The sequence below is a fragment of the Ciconia boyciana genome, chromosome 2, assembly GCF_034638445.1.
Source record: "Ciconia boyciana chromosome 2, ASM3463844v1, whole genome shotgun sequence".
Classification (NCBI taxonomy): Eukaryota; Metazoa; Chordata; class Aves; order Ciconiiformes; family Ciconiidae; genus Ciconia; species Ciconia boyciana.
In genome coordinates, this window is record NC_132935.1 from 144,695,851 (window position 1) to 144,715,076 (window position 19,226).

Here is a 19,226-nt window from a genome sequence, read left to right on the forward strand (position 1 = left end):
TGCTATTATTAGATCTCCCTATTGAAATGGAAATTTGACTGCAGCATGAAATGCATATGTAGAATGTTACATTAAATATAAGCAAACAACTATCTTTTAGAATTATTAAAGAGTTGTTAAAACTGCTTGTTTCCTACATATTTTTCCAGATATCTTAACTTCTTCAGTATCTCTAGGTGTGCTGCACAATACGGACAAGTAGGTGGCAGTAACAGAAGGTCCTGCCTTAAAACATTGGGCCAATTTGCTGCAGTACATAGGGACAGCTAAATATGAAATGGAAGAAAAAAACATGAAAAGCAAATTGGGTAACTTTTCCCAGAAGCCATATCATTCACCCATTCATTTGAAAAGAGCTCAATCTGCTCCAGCAGTCATTCATGTAATTTTTGGGATCATAGCTGATCTTACAGTGAAGCACTGTCAAACACTGCACTTTGTCACATCAGTTTTCCTTTATCTCATATTTCTTGAAAAGCAAAAGTAAGTTTGTGTTTCACCACCTTTGCTAGGAAACACATCTTTGACAGCCCTGTGAATTAGACAGACATCCATTGACAATAACTTTAAACCGACCCAAATAACAATACATAAAAGAGTCTAAATCATGCTGGCTTCCACATCTAACTTTCACATTTCCACATGCCATTAGAAAAAATTGTAAATGCTGCTAATCTAAATTGAGATGAGAGTAACTGTTTTTTTTCCAAGTGACAGATGTGTACATGAACCTAATCGCTAAAACAAGCCCAAATAAGACACATTACACTATGGAAACAATTCACTGGGCAAAGAAATAAAACCAGCGATATTTCTCTCAACCTTTAATGAGATGGGAAAAAGCAAACTTCTAAAATGCAGGTGCATTTTAAAGAATGAGAAATCTTGTATCTTATTAACAAATTACAATCCTTTCTCTCCACTTTTAATAAGACATTCTTCCATGAAAAGGAGACCTTTGAGAGATAAGCAGACTCAGCTTATCCAGATTTGATGTCTTCTCTTCCCCTCTCTAACATTTATTGAAATTCTGCAGTTGTCCGAACATGCACTTTTTCTCAGCCACTCCAGGAGGAACGTGCAGCACTCCAGAATTTACTTTCTCTTTTACACCTGTGACCACCTCAGCTACCAAGTCTTTCTTCCACATTGGACTTTCTGCCTTAGCCTCTTTCCTTTGCTTGTTGAACGACATCCATTAAATAGAGGATAACATTAATTAGATACAGAAAAGAGTCAAGATCATTATCCTGTTTACTTTACATTTTAACACATGCTTCAGTAAATGGAGCAGGAATATACTGAAACCCTGCTGCAAATCCTCCACTGTAGAAGTGCCTGCATCTTGGCTGGAGTTTCTTTAGCCTTGTTTTGTATTTATCTCCCTTAAATGTCTCACCTAATCATTTCATACTCTTTGCATCCTTCAAGTGAATATATCCATTTGGCAGGCCAAAACTGAGACAAGAGAAGCAAAGAAAAGGTGAATACTATCTCAAGAGATATTCCCCACTTCTCCTGATTTCCAAAACTCATGCAGCAAGACCTTTGATTTCATACTTTAGAGGCAAACTTGCAGGGGATGGGTCAGTCATTTAAGTGGGTCCTAAGGCTTTTGTAGCTCTCCTGCCCCCAAGCCTTTCCGGAGGTAACGCTCCCTGATAAATAAGCAAGGTACAGTGGCACTGAGGACCAGGGTCCAGCAGGGATTTGCCAGCCTTCCCCATCTGCGGGACTACTCAGCACAAGGCAGTGCTGTGCAGAGCCACATGTGCTGGCCTGGAAGGAGCTAACACAGGGCTCAGATGATCCGAGCACTTCTCATCAGACACATTTCTCCATCAGGACACACGGTTCAGGGGATGACAGATCCTGGTGACAGTGATGGGGACCATGTGGACAGCGCCTGGGGAATGAGGAATGTGACGGGTGCCCAGCAGCCACAGGGTCTCCTCGTCTGTCCCCTACTCCTCGGGGCTTTCTCTCCTGCTCTGCTTTTTCCAGCTTTAGAAGAACTAGTCCCAGTTTTCAAACTCTGTTCTGAGAGCCACTGCAAAAACTTTGCCTTGTCCAAACAGGGAGAATATCACAACCACTTGTAATCACTGATGCCTGCAAAGCCGCTGGGCTGCACAGCAGCGCAGCCCCTGCAGAGGCTCTAGGAGCTATGTCTTCATCTTGGGACAGATGTGAAATAAAAGCAATCTTACTTCAGCTTCCAGAGATTTGTACCAAAAGACATCAGTTCAATGCAAATTAGAATTCAAGTTGTGCGAAAGTTTACCAAGTGTATTGGGTCTGGCTGAGATGGAGTTAATTTTTCCCAGAGCAGCCCTCAGAGTGCTGTCCTTTGTATTGGCAGCTAGAAAGGCGCTGATAACACAGCAGTGTTTTGGCTCCTGCTGAGCAGTGCTGGCACAGCATCACGGCTGTCTCTCCAACATTCCCCCACCACCACCAGAATAGGCTGGGGGTGGGCAAGATCTTGGGAGGGGACGTAGCCAGGACGGCTGACCCCAACTGACCAAAGGGATATTCCACACCATATGATGTCCGCTCAGCAATAACAGCTAAGGGAAAGGAGGAGGAAGGGGGGCATTCGTTATTTACGACGTTTGTCTTCGGGAGCAACCGCTATGCGTACTGAAGTCCTGCTTCCCTGGAAGTGGCTGGACATCACCTGCTGATGGGAAGTAGAGAATAAATCTTTTGTTTTCCTTTTCCTTCCATGTGTGGCCTTTGCTTTTACTTTTATTAAACTGCCCTTATCTCAACCCATGAGCCTTTTGTTATATTTTCTCTCCCCTGTCCAGCTGAGGAGGGAGAGTGACAGAGCGGCTTTGGTGGGCACATGATGTCCAGCCACAGTCAACCCACCACACCAAGACACTTGAAACCACAGCAAATAAATTCAGCAACATATTGTATTTACAATATTCAGAACAAATTGTGTGAGGGATGGTTCTAGATCAAAGCCTGTAGGAACTCTGTTGGACATGAAACCACTTATTAAAAATTTATTTAAATATAATTTCCAAACTATTATGAACTAAAATCAGCTACTCTCACTCATATGTCACCAGAAAACTTAGAACTTAGAGAGCACCAGAAATATCAAAATTACAGGTGTTTTTTTTTTGCAACATTATCATTTGCATTCTTCTTGGTTTCATCTAAATTAGAAATAGAATAAAAATAATATTCAATAATAAGGTAATGCTTACTTTGGTTGGTTTATTGAAAAGGCAGGCTCCACCTCCATTGTTTAAAAATTCATGATACTCTTCAATATCACATTTGGAGAACTTGCTTGGAAGATAATACCTGCACAGAAAAAAGGTAGCAGAATTACTTTCTATAGTGCTTTTTACACTATATTTTCTTTTTTCAAAATAGGAGGAGAAATATAACGTTATACTTCAGAAAAAGTACAAAAACACACTGTTCAGAATCAGAGTGACTATCTGCTTGTAACTCTTTCTAATCTGTAAATTATTTTAGTAAATGACAAAGAACTTTCAACAATGACACAGAGCTCATGGAAAGTGAGAGGTCTAAAACATTTCGCTAAGTTATTTCATGCCAAATACCACAAATCTTATTACATAGTGTGCAGTTCTCACAAACATGACCCGTTCTACCATCAGGCCTGATCTCAGAAATACATTTATTTCTTCCCGTCCATACCTCAGGAGACAAAGATTGCACACAGTTCATCTCCCTCTTAGATGAAATTGCTCTCCTGGCCCACACAATTTTTATATAATAGAGTTATGCCATTTTAAAACATGCTTCTAACAAACATCAGCTAACATTTTGGCTTCCCTCTCTTATGTGCCCCACTGAATAAATTTCATTCAAGTACAGAATGCCAACCTAAGGCACAGTGCGTCACCTAAAAACAATATGATGCAGAGAATCTTTGCATGAACACTTCCCACAGGGAAATAATTTTTCCCGAAGTAACTTAGGTGATCTTAATATTTAGGTCCTCAGTCATGAAAGTACTTATGCTTCAAGCAGATTTTGGAGTCTCAAGGGCTTTCCTGTATCAGCTCACCTCTGGATAAAAAAATATTAGCAGAAGTGCTATACAAAATAACCATGCATTGCCAGGTGATGGCTTGCAAACCATAATTGGTCTTTTCCATCTCTAGTGTTTATGATTTAGGTCTAAAGACTACAGAGAATGTGCGATTCACCATCCTTCATCAATAAGCTATGTAAATACAAGCTTTTTTTGTGTACGTAATTATTTGAAAGGTTTGGATTTCAGAAAGAGAATTTAAAGACCATTAGATAAGGAATTGCTTTTACAAGAATCAAGAATGCTTCTCAGATTGGCTTTTTAACATATGAAAAATCAGAAAAATCCTACCTAGTATGTTTTTAGGTAGACAAGGTAAAAAAGGCACACATTCACACTTCCGAAGAGCTTTCAATCCAATATGCTTCTTTGTTCAAAATTGTTCTGACCACAAAGATATTGCGAAAATTTGCAGGTCAGCTTGAAATTAATTTAAAAAGCACTGTCTATATCTAAAACTAGACTACAGTTTAATTCATATACATGACAAAAGGCAGGCCTGTAATATGAAGAATTAAGGTCTGAATACACACATTAGAAAGCATCAAATTTCATCTAGCAGCAAAAATTTGCTGATTCACTAGTCTTTAGATAAAATCTCTCCAGTGACATTATATGTGGATATAAGCATACTCAACCTCCAATGGGAGCAGTTTTTCTAACATTATCACACAAACTGGAGGATAAAAAATGATAGATATAGATGAAAGATTCCAACAGAAACACTGAAAATGAGACATACTTAAGCAATTTGATAATAGTGTTTCAAGAATTAGGATGTGTCATTGTTTGTTCCCATAATTCAACAGCAAACTCGCAGGAGAAAAGAAGCTAAGCATGCTTCTGCTTCTCTGCAATGGCTCGACTTAGTTGTTGAGCCCTGTACTTTTCTGAGTTAAACCAGCAGTCACTAAAAATCCTCACATATCCTCTCATTAACTCACTTATTCATACATTTCTTTGAAAGTATATTTTCTACATATGTTGTACAGCTAATATCTTACTTTCTGAAAAATGATTCACAGAAAATATTCTACTGAACAACAAAAGGCAAACACTTTCACACCTTTCCTTTATGTCATTGCATGAAGGACATGACTTTCCTCTAGTGAAATGCCTTACCCCGTGTCTCCCATTATGCATCCAGACCACGTGTCCTCACACTTACACTCACCTGACAACAAAACAAAAAAGTAAAAATTTACATCTTGAGTCTTGTGAGTCCAAAATAATAGATTTCTTATCACAAAAACCACACTGTAGTCAATTCCGTTTCATATTTAAATACAAATTGAAAAGAATAATTTGCTGGTTTATTGCACACTTTAGTTTAAGTGTATCAATGCATGCTGACAAACCTTCTTTCAAAAACTATACGTGACTCTATACAGTCCTGAGCTTTGAAAGTATGTCCTGTTTTTCTTTCTTCCTCTTAAAGTGAAGTTAGGGGAAACAGCAGTGTCAGCCTCCAGCACTTGCAAATCATGAGTCAGCTCTCCTGCCTTCTCCCATGTCATGATATTTGATTCCCAAAATGTCAGACTAAAAAAAATAAATCATTTTAACCCTTCTTCTAATTTTTTAGTTCCCTTCTACTACTATGCTAATGTGACTGGGGAAATCTTCACTTGAAAAAAACCCCAAACGATAACGCACACAAAAATGCATAAAATGCTCTGTAAACACAAGCCAGTCCAGCAGGATCTAGCAGCTTCTTCCTCCACTCTCGTCCCCTTCCCTGCCTGCCTCCCTTCCCCACCGCACTCCTGGCAGGCAGAGGGCAGCCCTCCCTTCTGCCCTGCCAGGCTGCCTGGGATTGCTCTGCTCTGGTCTCAGCCCTCCGCTTTCAAAACTGTGTCTTGTGTCTATTTCTGTACATATGCTTCGCACGTATACTTTCATCTTTCTCTTTCTGCAATTTGACTTACCGTATTACATGAACATCAGTTTATTGCTTCCATTTTAAAACTACAATTAAAAAGGAAACAAGGCTCTGCCCAACAGTTGCATTCTCCTCCCTCCCCACCAAAACTGTGTCCTGCCCCTCTGCTCAGCTGTAACAAAGGGAATCACCACTATTATCTTTTTCACTTTTATCCTGCCCCTATATCAGGTTAATAATATGCAGCCGGAAAATTAAGACTGAACATGGTGGTAGCACAGAGCATTTGTCCTACATTTCTGAATATTTTTTCAAATAAAATTACGTAAACTGCAAAAACCTTTGTATGCAGATGTATCTCTGCATTATATACTGTCTTTACAATGCCTGAAAATAAAATTCACCTAAGCAGAGTTCTATTACTCAATATAGTAATTTATTTTTTTTATATGTAAGCCACATAAGTACGCATGATCCAATAACTAAGCACTCCAATTCGTCGTCTAAATTGTTTCAAAAGTGTATTATTATTTTAATCATCCATTGTTCTCCATGTGCTGCGACTTCATATAACATGGAAGCAGGGAGGGTGAGGTGCTTTTTGGGGGGGGGGGCGGGGGGGGGAAAGTGGCAGGTGGAGATCTGAATTAAGGCATTGCAGGTAAATAGGGGTTACTAAGAAGTTGAATACCAAGGTTACAGCAGAGAAATGGTAGCAGTAGGGTGGCAAATACAGGAGATTTGGGTAATCTACAAGAGGAATTCAATCAAGGCAAACAGTGAAAAAGTTATGTTGTCAAAACCATCCTGTATAACAGGATTGAGGTGGCTCCTCATCATCCCCAGTTCTAATAATGTATGTTTCTACCTTGGCGCCATAAGATGGCAGCCATTCAGCCTCTGGGTGTGACATCGATCTCCCTGAAATGAATGGAAGTGGCAGACACCCTTATGATTTACTTTTAACAAAACGGTAACACCAGTGCTGATAGCAGTTATGGGCAGGGGGATATCAGAGCATTTAAATAGATGAAAATTAATGATATGTCAGTCTCTCTTCATGTTATTACAAGAAAAAAAAAATATTCCGACATTGTGAGAAACATGGGGAAAAAATACATACCAGAGAGACACTGGTAAGATCCCCCACCTTTTAAGATTTCCTCTTGAGACAGAGTGAAAAAGCAAACAAACTTACCACTTATAAGTTTTCTTCTGTCTGAGAAAATGCCGATGTTTTGGGCCAAGGTCTGTGCCAGAGTAACTGCCATTAAGTCTGGCTTTCCAAACTGAAAGGTAGGAAAAAGTAATCAGTTATGTACAGGTATCTCAGACATAAGTGAATCTTTTCTCATTTCAAGGCAATAAAGGCAAAATCAGATGCACAGTGTTAGAGTTCTTACTTCAGAGCCGCTAGATAATGGACAAGTGAGGAAAACTGGGTGGCTTACAGACAAGTTTAAGAGAAAGTCTGTTTCTTTCCTGCCATTCTGGCTGCAATTACGAATGACAGGATATTGCAGAATCTGCTGAAAAGTGTATTTGAATCCATACCTGACTTTATTCATTCATCACTCTTTATTGAGACACCCCTCCTATAGAGCTGCACTAAAACTCTGCATCAGCAAAGAAGCAGCAAGATATTATGAGGAACATGTTTTCACTGATAAATTCTGTGCTGATAAATTTCCACCACTTTTTGCTCATACCAGTATCCCCACCTACCTCATTCACACCTCCGCCTTTAAGCAAGGAGCAGATTCCACCAGTGTGGGCTACACCACTCCGACTGCTCTGAAATCGACTCCCCCTTTGACAAAAAGGAAAAGAAAATAAAGTTTACCCTGCTCAGCCCATGAGTTTTGCACCTATCCATCCCAATATTTACCCTTCTGATTTTCAAATGAGAAACTGGCATTTGCAAATGCTGGCTGCCACCACTATGCTGCAAACTATGCAAAAACAAAATGGGAAAAACAGATAACCACTCACAAACCTCACAGGACAAATTATCTCCAGAAAATTTATATCATCGTCCCTCCTCCTTCTCAGACTACCTAATATAAGAAAGCATAAGGGGACTATTTTGCCAAATCACCTGAATCTCACCAGCCTTTTGTTCGTTGACATACTACTGCAGCAAGTGACTTCTGCTGGCACGTGTTACAGACAGAGCTCAGGAGAGGCCACCACGCTGCCAACACATGGGTGACTAGTAAAAAGACACCTGTCTAGCTGGGTAATGCTGATGTAGCAAAACTCAAAAGGAGATGCGTTAGTAGCTCCCTGATGCAGAGGCAGATGAAAACTCCCTGTAACTGCAGTCAATCTCATCCAAGGGACTCTGAGCCTAAATCTAATCATCTCTTTGCTGCTGACCACGTCAGCACGAATGACTGCCCGTTACTGGAGACAAAATATACTCTGCTTCACTTCAGAGTACTGATCCATCTAAGCTGCGGCAAATTGGTTTTTTCAAAGGAAAAGAGAAAAACATCAAGAAACAATACAATGGCTAGCTGTGCTGAAGGCAGAAGTTCATTGGTAACCAGTGTACCATCACACCAGCCAACCTCACCTCCCAACTTAGCCGTGTCTCATTCACAGACACAATTTCAGAAACTGGTATTTCTAAAGAGTCTATGAATGCAACACCTCGAAAATGAGTGGTGGCGTTACAGACAGCACTGGAATTAGCATTACAGTGGTATCCAGAGTCCCAGTCACAGGGCAAATAGGGCCCTCTTTGTCCTAGACAATTCACAAGCATTCATAAGAACAAGACTTCCCCCAAAGACCTTGCAATATCACCAGAGAACATACAAGAAGGATGTGAGAAAACCTGATTCACATTTTACAGATGAAGAACTGAGACACAGAGAAACCAAAATCTGCAAGCACCGCTTGCAGATCTTACTAGTTCTCTTCATGGCAGAAGTAAATGACAGTAATTAAGCACGTGCAAAAATTCTGAGAGGGTGGATTCTGGGGTTGGGTATCCTGGCACCCTACCAGAGTCATGTGAAAGTGAGATGTTTAGGTTAAGTTTTTTCATATAGGCTCCTACAACAGTCAGCAGAGAGGGATAAGGACTCCAGTAGAACAATTCAGCTGGCCTGTCTCATGTGGATCAAAAATCTCAGCCATGAACCTCTCCACTATTTTTGTAGATGTATTTTGTTATATCAATCTTATTTCCAAAACAATTAAAAGATTTAGACAAAATAACACTCCTCCCAGCTTATTCGTATAGCACATGTCTCTCTGGAGAACAAACTGTTTCAAGGATCTGAAACACTTCAGTAATCCTGCAGCATGCAGGTCATTCAACAAAGTAAAGCAGGCCATAGTGCTTTTTAAGCACAAAACCTCATTGGTTTCAAACCCAATGTTCTGCTTTTAAATAATATAACAAGACTGTCCGTGCTCTACTGCCGAAGAAGCCAGCCTCCAAGGTGGAACCATGCATCACCTTCCAGGCAGCTGTGCTTGCGGAGTAGGTAATTGCACAGAACAACCAAGGATGCATGCGCATGCAGCTCAGGCTTAGTACGTTAAAACTAAAATGAGAGTCAAACCTCTAGTTGCACTGGCAGGCAGTTTGTGCATTAACTTTTTCCCACCTCCCCATCAGAAACATTACTTTCTGAATTATTGTGGATTGCACACACAACAGAAAGGAGATGCATCAGCCACTTGTGATAAGCAACCCCCAAGGAAAGAAAAAAACCCAGTAATAAAATATCACACAAGGTTACGTACGAAAAAAGGTGAACTGCGTCACTTTTCTCTCTGATAAAATCCCTCCTATATTTCATAAACTCACGTAGGGTCACCAAGGGGTTTTCAGATATGGTGAACTTGTTATCAGTAGCCCAGGTTTCCATGGCAACCAATACTATCCTGGTGTTAAGTTGTTCTTTATATATCTAGTACATTAACAGAATGAACAAATATATTATGTCATATAAAATAAAAGTGAGTTTTACCCCTTTTTGTAATAGCTTCATCTTACATAACTAAATATTTAGCTTGTTCTAGCACACTTAGGTTCTCCCAGGTGATTTTATCTCCCTTAAAACAAACAAACAAAAATGAAAACAAATTAAAAACTAAATTTTAGGCCTAACTCTTCAATCAGCTCTCTCAGCCTGCAAAAAGATCCCTTGCAGGTCCTACACAGGCAGAGGTGCATAGAAGGGAGATGAGATTTTTGAAAAATTACTACAGAACCATTCCAAATAGTTCAAATACTTGGAATTAATGGGTCTTTTATAACATCCAGCTCACCCCAGTGACACACAAGGGCTCTCTTATACCAAATAGTGATCTATAAAACCACAGTTTTCACTGTTATACACTTCTACAGGAGTATTTAACCTCGTGCTGGTTGAATCATGGAAAAAGGGCATTCCTTTCAATGCTGGGGGTTAATACTCCACACCAAATACTTTCAAGAGTGGGAACTGCATTTTTCTTTTTCTAGTAATACTTTTCTGGGGTGAGGTGCAAGAGCCAGCAACTCATCCAATTTAGCGTCACAAATATAACCCACATAATCCACCTGTATGTTCCTATTCTAACCCATTTATTCAAACGCGCTTTTTCTGGAGAAATTTTAGTGCATTCTAATTTCAGCTTGTCTTTTGGGTTTCAGGTTGTCAACATAGGGATCCTGTGTTAAAACCTGTCATATCTAAGGTGCTCTTTAAAACTCAGACTCAAGGGATTGATCCAGCAGGATACTTAAATGTTTGAAGCCACAAAAGATCTCTAATGCTGTACATCAGACAAAGGCTTTATAGGTGGCTGACTGTGGTTCTAGATGAAAATTTGTGATCTTCACATATGTTATTATTAGGTATACCATGAACTGACAACTCCTGCATCTATCGGCAGGAGAATCATATGACTCATCTCATACGTAAAAGAACATTTAGTTGAGTGATACTTACTAAATCTGCCATGTTCACAACCGATTTAGCATAGCTGTTTGTATGGCCGACTGACAAGCGGTGCTTTTTACACTGCAAAACAAACATAGACAAGTTACATATACAGACTTCAGAAAAATAAGCTCCATTTCCAAAAAAGCACGAAGTAAAAAGCGACTACATCAACATTAAAACTGCTGTGCAAGGTTTGGTCTCCTGTGCTGAATGTAATGTTAATAAGCGATAGTAGAAAATTGCTCAGAACTACACATTACTGGTATACTTTACAACAGCTGTTGTGAGGATCTATTAATTCCTGTTTGGAAAGTACTCTAAGATCTTTACTGAAAAATGCTATAGGAAGAGGAACATGTTGTTACTCTCTTCATTATCTTTATTATTGGCAATTTTAAAGTTAATTCCAAATGCCAATACAGAAATTAGCAACACAACTTCCATAGCTGAGACTCCTTTAGAGGTGCTACCCCAAGAGTGCCTGCATCCCTGTTTTAATCTACCAGATTCCCTGGTTTTTTTCAGTTCTCTCTCTTAAGCTGTCTCCTGGATTTCTTCATGTACTATTTCACACCCCATAATGCCACAGTAACTGGTTCAAATCACATTGGCAATCAGCCTGCAATGGCACCTCTACTGAAATCTGTAATACAGTGCTATGAAGATGACACTGAAGATAGCTGTCCGGGTACTCCTATTTGCAGAAAAACACACTTATAAAGGAGCACCACGGATATTAAAGTCACAAGTATGTTAGAAGAATTTAGGCCAAAAGGGCCAAGATTTTCAGAAACGTTTAACCATCTTGTGCCCCATGGTGCTTGATTTTGGAGTGAAAGTTGTCCACATTTTCTTGAAGTTAGGATCTTTTAGTGGGCAAGAAGTGCCTAGCATCTAGGGGGTGGGAAAGGCATGCTTTCAAGCAGGAACGAGAGGGAAAAACACCAAAAATAAGGAAGTTACACTTAGTAAAAAAACCAGAAGGACAGGACTGTGAAGCTAAAAACGGTAGAAAGGATGAAATGAAAAAGCTACAAAATAAATGGAAAAAGAAGCACAGGAACGAAGGGAAATAAGTATATTACTCCAGTCTCTATTTGCAACTAAAACAAACTTTAGGCCTCCAGCTTCTCTAAGCTTCCTACAGAAATGTTTACAGTATACTAATTTATAAGCCTATTTCAATGTTTGGGTTGTAGAAGCTTTATTCCCTGAATGGAAGCAGTGGTTGGACGAGTGGCTGAGGGGGCAGACAGGAGGGCACTGCACCCCTCGCAGTGGTGAGTGGCCCAGGGGGCTGGCGGGACGCAGATGGCTCCACGGGCCAGAGGAAGAAGCATGAGGTTCACTGCTCCTTCTGGGAGCGCCTGGGGAGGCGAACGGTGAAAACGGCTCTGATTCTGCGGGGTGTCAGCTCCACGCTGAGTGCATCTGGAGTGCCGCATCTACTGCGTGCATATCTAGTAACCCAAATACACACGCGTGCTAGCCCAGGCCGTGGGGAAAGGGAGGAGCCCAGAGCACACAACACCTCCTTCTCCCGGGAGGAAATTATTCGGCTTCTTTGATCACGGACGTTCACTGGCATTTGCTTCAGAGAATAAATTCCTAAGTGGACTGACTCTCGCAGTACCTATAATTAACCAAAATTAGGAAACGTTGTCCTTGGGGAGAATCAGCCCAGACAGATAAGGTCCCAAGGGGAAAGTTGTGGCTTCAGGTCTTTAGGATCAAACACCATGACACCAATTTAGGGAATGCTGCATCTGGTATTGTCCATTTTAATCCAAGAATTTATTACTACGCTCACCAAACTGAGCTGATGGAGGACTACACTGTCCAAGGACAGTGGCACATTCCTTTTACACTCTGATGTCTGTTTTTGCCAATTTGGGTAATGTTTGAGAGAAGCTGCACGTTACAGAAAGGGTAGATAAAATGTATAGATACATTTTGATTTTAAAGCCATAAAGGACCGTAAAATCAACTAATGTCACCAGTGGAAGGGGCACCATCAGTCTCTGAACTTTATCCAGTTACTTCAAAATCGAATCCTATTGTTTGTGTTTCACACCACCACATCTTCCAGAAATACACTGTCTGGATTTGAAGACTGCAAGCAATGGAGAATTCACCGTTTCCTTTGATATTCCTTTCATTAACTATTAATCATTTTCAGTGACATAAATCTGTGCCTTTTCCCACTTGAATGAGCCCAGTTTTTCTTCAATACACTAATCTTTATTATGGCTCTTTCCACCACATTAAAGAGCCTATTTATGCTCTCCCAGAGAAAGTATACAAGCTTAACAAAATAATTTTCTCTATATTGATTTTGATGTATCAAAAAAATCTAGTCACTATTAATCTCCCCATTGTCAACAGCTGCTGCACAATTGCAATAACTGCATTATTGATTGCTGAGTGGCTATAACTAAGATAAGTGCTCAAGAAAGCCAGAAAGAAAATCATCAGCTTAAGTCACACTGACATTAGTTACTTTATGACACAAAGCTTTGATTTATGACCCTTCTTTCTGATACTCAGGCCTGGCTCCATTCTTGGTGAAACTACCTTGCCAAAATTCAGAAGCAACTTCATCAATGGTTAATGAGACCATAATCTCTTCTCTTAAGGGCATACTGAAGTTATTCTGGCCATATATTGTTCTTTATTGTTATCCTTTATGGACCAATTAAGACAATTTGATGTTAATAATCGTAAGATGTTGAAGTGTGTCAGTCTTACCATTAGATGATCATTTACAATCATTAATTCGATGTATTTTGTTTCCTCTTCAACTTTACGTGGAATGTGACGAACCTACAGAGAGAGTACAACTGTAAGAGAGTCTAACAGAGTACAGAGAGAGTGTAACTGGTAACTAGAAATGGCTTCAGAAACCAAACTCCTCATGCACACATTTTTTCCATTGTATTAATTCTGGTCTCAGATATTGATGAAACATCTGGTGCTCAGTTGCATTATTTTAAAAAATTCTTTCACCTCCACCAGGACATTTATATGACCTTAAACAATGAAATCAAGTCTTTGAACCCATCTAATCCCAAGTTTAGTTCTTCTGAAAGAAAGAGAATCCTCAGTGGGGCCTATATCTCTAAAAATGGCTTGTCAGCTATAAACTTTTTTTCCACAGAGAAAGAGATCCCTCCTGCATTCTTTATGAAAAATCTCTGTAACAATTCTATTATTTATTCGCATGCTGCTCAATTCACACAGTGAACACGGTACTCACCTCTGTGTTACGCTTACTTTGCATTTAGAAACATTTACAACTGTGCTTCTTCATGGTGTCCTTGTTTTCCTGGATTTTCCAGGAGAGTTATTACGTCATTATGATTTAAAAATGCAGAGTAATGGCTAGCTTATAGAAAGGTAGCAAACCACCTGATATAGGGTAAGACCCTCAAGAATGACTTCTGGAATTTCTCCAATGTTTTTTTCACTTCTCTTTTGCCTCTGAGAGGCTTGCATTAATTAGAGATGTTAAAGTCATCTTCCCCTCCCATTGCTCTCAGTATTTCATTTTTGCCTGCACTGTTCAGCCTCCCTGACCCAGCTCTGTTTTCACCTGTACCATTATTTGAGTTCCTTTCCTAAAATGCAAAGAATTGCTGCTGACTTTCCAGGGCACAGACAAACATCTGCACTCAATGGCTCTCCCAATTTAATGAACAGGGTATGAGCTCTCAGTTTAGAATATTTATATTAAATCAAAGTCAAGTGAGATAAAGTAGCTACTTGTCACCACTGCAACATAAAAAATATTTCTAAATGTTTCATTAATTGGGAGTTTCTGATAAAACTCTATACTCAAAATGACAGAAAATATTTTAGCTACTTTTTCATTTGCAATTTAGCAGTGTTTAACAATTTTATAACTCTTCAGGTAGGCAATGTCCAAGAGAACCCAACAATGTTTTGTCAACATTAGATACATCTTTTTGTAATAGCTGTATTGATATAGAGACCTCATGCCAAACCAGCAGCAGCAGCAGGACTCCATCTGGACAAATTAATTCAGCAGACACAAAAGAAACTTGAAGGCATATTACTTATAAACATGCATGTTGGCACATACCTGCCTTTTACTTCTTTTGTGTCTTGGCTTTACGACAAACTTCTGCGATGTAGTATTCATTTGCCAGAACTCTAAGCAGAAAACACAGGCAAACACATTGAATGTTTACAAGAACATAGCCCAACAATTAGTGACCCTGATGCCGCATGACAGTAGTATGGTATTCTTCTGCACATCAGATGCGGTAACAACTCCTTTTTTCCAGTTTCCAGCTAGAAAGGAGGCAATGTTACAGATGCTTCCCAGTAACAGGGTTCTTATTAAACGCTCTACTAGTGATAATCTGGGTCTGCTGAAACAGATGATCTGTGGGTGTCATGCTTCAGAAAGCACAGCAGATGTTCTACGCCAAAACTTCACCAACACTGGGCATGTAATATTATTAGCACAGTGCTTCCATGGAGTGAATCACATTTTCGGGAATTCAGCAGACATTCACAGAGCTCTCACAATAGCTACCTAAATTAATAAGAAGAGCACGGAAGGCAGAATTAATGCTTTAAGATGATTATATTCACAAAGTAAAATATGTTAGAGTTGGGAGAAACCTTATGAGATTTTAGCAATGCTCACTACTAATACAATATTCCTCCCTGCTAATCCCACTGTGTCTTTAATTTCTTAGACCTCTTATCATAAGCACCAAGTAGTTTATTCTTTTGCCAAATCCCTTTCACCAAATCTATTACTAGCCGCTCATGGAAAGGCACACTTTATAAACTAAGCAGAAGACAATACTTGCTCTCACCCTTTTAAATGTCCAAGAAGTATTTTTACATCTTTAATTTTAGATTCATAGTCCTGCCTCACTTTTCTCTATACAACAGAAATCTCTTTCCTTATCTTGTATAAACACATTTACTATTCACATAACCCCAAGAAGATCTTTTTTTGAGACACGTAAATTAAATGTTTGCAGTTGCGTATTTTGTAATATGTCTTTTTCCTTTCTCCTCTCCTCTGTACTTTCTCCAGCTTTGGACATCCTTTCAGTCTCTGGGTATTGAAAACTGCTTTCAGTATTCCAGAGTGATTTTATCCATCCTGCAGAGAAGTAGACAGTACTATAGGAGCTGTGTAAATTAAGGGACTTCCAGTTCACATACCTTTGTACATAACTTCTGGTTGTGTTACAAAATCCTAACAGTTCAGTTTCACTGGTGAGACATGAAAGTTTCTCACAGCTCCACCTCTCACCTGCTGTACATTAATTGTGCAATTTCTGCATGAGGTTCAAACAATAGGATTAAAACCAATGCTGATAGGAATTTGACAGGGCTGCCATGTCAGCAAAACCTTAAAACATGAAGCTGAATTGCCCATCAGACAAAACATTACCAGGCGTAAGTGCTAATCTTAACCAGGAGTGGCTAGTTACTGATAAGACAAACCAGGAAAGCAAAGCATGGCTAACTGGTATTGTCTTGGGTAAACCTTGGGTATTACACTGTCATTTTGGTATGTGAGGTTTGCAGATATCTTTTTATGGACAGGCCTGGACAGTCATAGGCCCTTTGCTTAAAAATCTTTTCATGGTTACACCAGTGCACTTGAGGATTTTCTTTACAAAAAGGACTAAAATAAATTAAATCACATCCAAGGGTCCCTATTTATTGCTTAAAGACCTGCAATCTCTAGAGCTCGCAATGATGAGAAACTAAATCTTGAAAAATTTTATACAAATTTGTTTCTTATTATGCTTTACATATGTTGATAAATTTAGTCTGTGTTCTAGTGCCACACAACTGGCTCTCAACCTGTCATTTTAGGTTTTATATCATGGTTAATGAAACTGGTAAAAACACAACTTTTCAATCAATAAAATCATAGAATGGTTTGGGTTGGAAGGGACCTTAAAGATCATCTACTTCCAACTCCCCCTGCCATGGGCAGGGACACTGTCCACTAGACCAGGTTGCTCAAAGCCCCATCCAGCCTGGCCTTGAACACTTCCAGAGATGGGGCATCCACAGCTTCTCTAGGCAACCTGTTCCAGTGCCCCACCACCCTCATAGTGAAGAATTTGTTGTAAAATAATAATTTACAACATGTATATCGGGTCTCAGATAACTTTACCAGCAAATGCGATCACTTTACCCACCATCGGAAGTCAGTCATCTCTAGAGGGGAATGATGCAGCTATTAACGTTAACACATTAACACACATTAACACTACGCTATAATTCACAAGCTGGATGAATTCACACGGGGTGCATTTCCAGCTAGGGACCCTCAGGCAAAAGAACATGACCAGCAAATGTAGATAGCTTAGAAAGCCTAGCAGAAATTTTGATGGGAACACATTACCTTGAAAGTGTAATGAGGATGCATAGAATCATAGAATCATTTAGGTTGGAAAAGACCTTTTAAGATCATCAAGTCCAACTGTAAACCTAACACTGCCAAGTCCCAATAAACCATGGCCCTAAGTGCCACATCTACGCATCTTTCAAGTGACCTCAAAAGAAAAAGACATCTGTTATGCATTATTTGAAAAACAACACCTTCAATAACATAGTGTTGTCTACGACCATGCCAGGGCAATATATGCCTCAATACAGATTGTGAGAAAAAATACAGTCTACTAAATTATGAAGTCAAATGCTCTAAGCATGCCAAGTCATCCATCCAAGCTTTCCTTATTTAAAGTCCTCATTACCTCCTCAGATCATTGCAAAGTACAGTACAATGAATTCTTTTCTGCAATAGCTTTCTTTTTGTTTTTTTAATACCCAAGGAGCAAACAAATGTAAAAAGTACATTGCTATCAAACTGTGGTATAATAGTGTGTGCTTTTACTATCACTGATATCGAGTAATCCCTATTACTTGATTTTTTTTCCTTTCTAACATCAATATTGAAGCTGATGATACATCCGGTCCATTCCTAACGCAGTTCTGAGTGGAAATCTTAGCTTACACACAGACTCTTTTAAAGATAAGAAGAAAATCTTGACATCAAGGAAGAGCTCCTTAGGCTGGGCAAATTGATAAATTATGAGAGGAATAAGGAACATAAGAAATACTGATGATATAACCTAGCACAGTGCTTGCTACTAATAATAATGATTCTGCTGTAGTACTTTAAAAAAATCAATCACAACAATACTATTAGCAATTAACTGCAAATACTGTTTAAAGAAAACAAAAACAAGAAAAGTCAAGACAACAGTCGGCACCCTCCAGACTAGCAGGGAAGAGGCAATGCCAAGCAGAGACTGCAGAGACATGCTGCCTTGGCGGGGCAGCACGTGCGAGGAGCGAAGGAGAAGGTGGGGCAGGGTGTGTGGCAGGTTGGGGGATGAATGATAAGAGCTTCTGTGGGCACAGGGAAAACGGTGGGGAAGCAGAAGGTGGTGCGGACTGCTCTCATCCTCTGGAGCTGTGGCTATGCATGGAGGATGACTTAAAGACAGAGATAAATTGAATAATCACAGACAAAGAAAAATGGTGGGATTCCCAATGAGGATATAATCTATTACATCTACCAAAACTTTCACTACAAACCTCAGAAACACCCTTCCAAACAGTTTTACAAAAACAAGTACAGGCATGTGGGAGAGCAGACTGTGAGTTAAAGTTTATTTCTCCATATATGGGATCCTAAACAAAAAGCAATAGAAGATTAGCACCTTATACCTCTTATCCACATTACAAATATTTGTACAATTAAGACCACTATCACTCCCCAGTTAAATCTCCTTTTGAACCTTTTCTACAATCTTGTGATTCTAATTCAATCTAATGGCAACATCTTCCATTATGTCACATGCCGGGCTTTGTACAGCAAAGCCAGCAACTATTTACTTGTTATCTACAGTAAAATCAAAACTGTACAAGCATATCTGGATGGGGGGGGTGGAGGGGGGCAGAACTGAAGCCCTATTTTGACAGTTTTCTGAAAATCAGGAAGCTTTGGTGGAGGTGAAACTGGTGCATTAGACTTGCAATGAATTCCTTTTCATAATTTTAAAAGCAGAAAATAATTTTATTCTGAAATCTTGAAAACACACAATTTCACTATTAGGAAATCTTGTAAGACAGCTAGTAGATATCTAGTAAGAACCAGCTTTAGCAGTTTCCTACTTTAACAACCTGAGACAGAAGATTTATTTTAAACTCAGCAGTGGTTGCATTATTTCCAACCTTTCAAATGACGTATCCTCAAGAAAGTGTGATAAAAGATGCACTTTATTATTTGGCCTTA

At 39.4% G+C, this 19,226-nt stretch overlaps 1 protein-coding gene across 14 annotated transcripts in view; it reads right to left on the minus strand.

Annotated features, from left to right (window-relative positions):
* The window catches only part of ADAM22 (ADAM metallopeptidase domain 22), a 141,666-nt gene that overhangs the window by 38,935 nt on the left and 83,505 nt on the right, over positions 1-19,226 (minus strand). For all 14 annotated transcript variants that reach the window (XM_072854309.1, XM_072854307.1, XM_072854310.1 and 11 more), the window contains exons 8-15: positions 15,021-15,091; positions 13,667-13,741; positions 10,925-10,996; positions 9,732-9,898; positions 7,695-7,779; positions 7,168-7,258; positions 5,210-5,261; positions 3,225-3,324 (exon numbers count right to left, since the gene is read on the minus strand). In XM_072854309.1, coding sequence (XP_072710410.1) covers positions 3,225-3,324; positions 5,210-5,261; positions 7,168-7,258; positions 7,695-7,779; positions 9,732-9,898; positions 10,925-10,996; positions 13,667-13,741; positions 15,021-15,091 — 713 coding nt within the window. The remainder of the gene's footprint in view (positions 1-3,224; positions 3,325-5,209; positions 5,262-7,167; positions 7,259-7,694; positions 7,780-9,731; positions 9,899-10,924; positions 10,997-13,666; positions 13,742-15,020; positions 15,092-19,226) is intronic.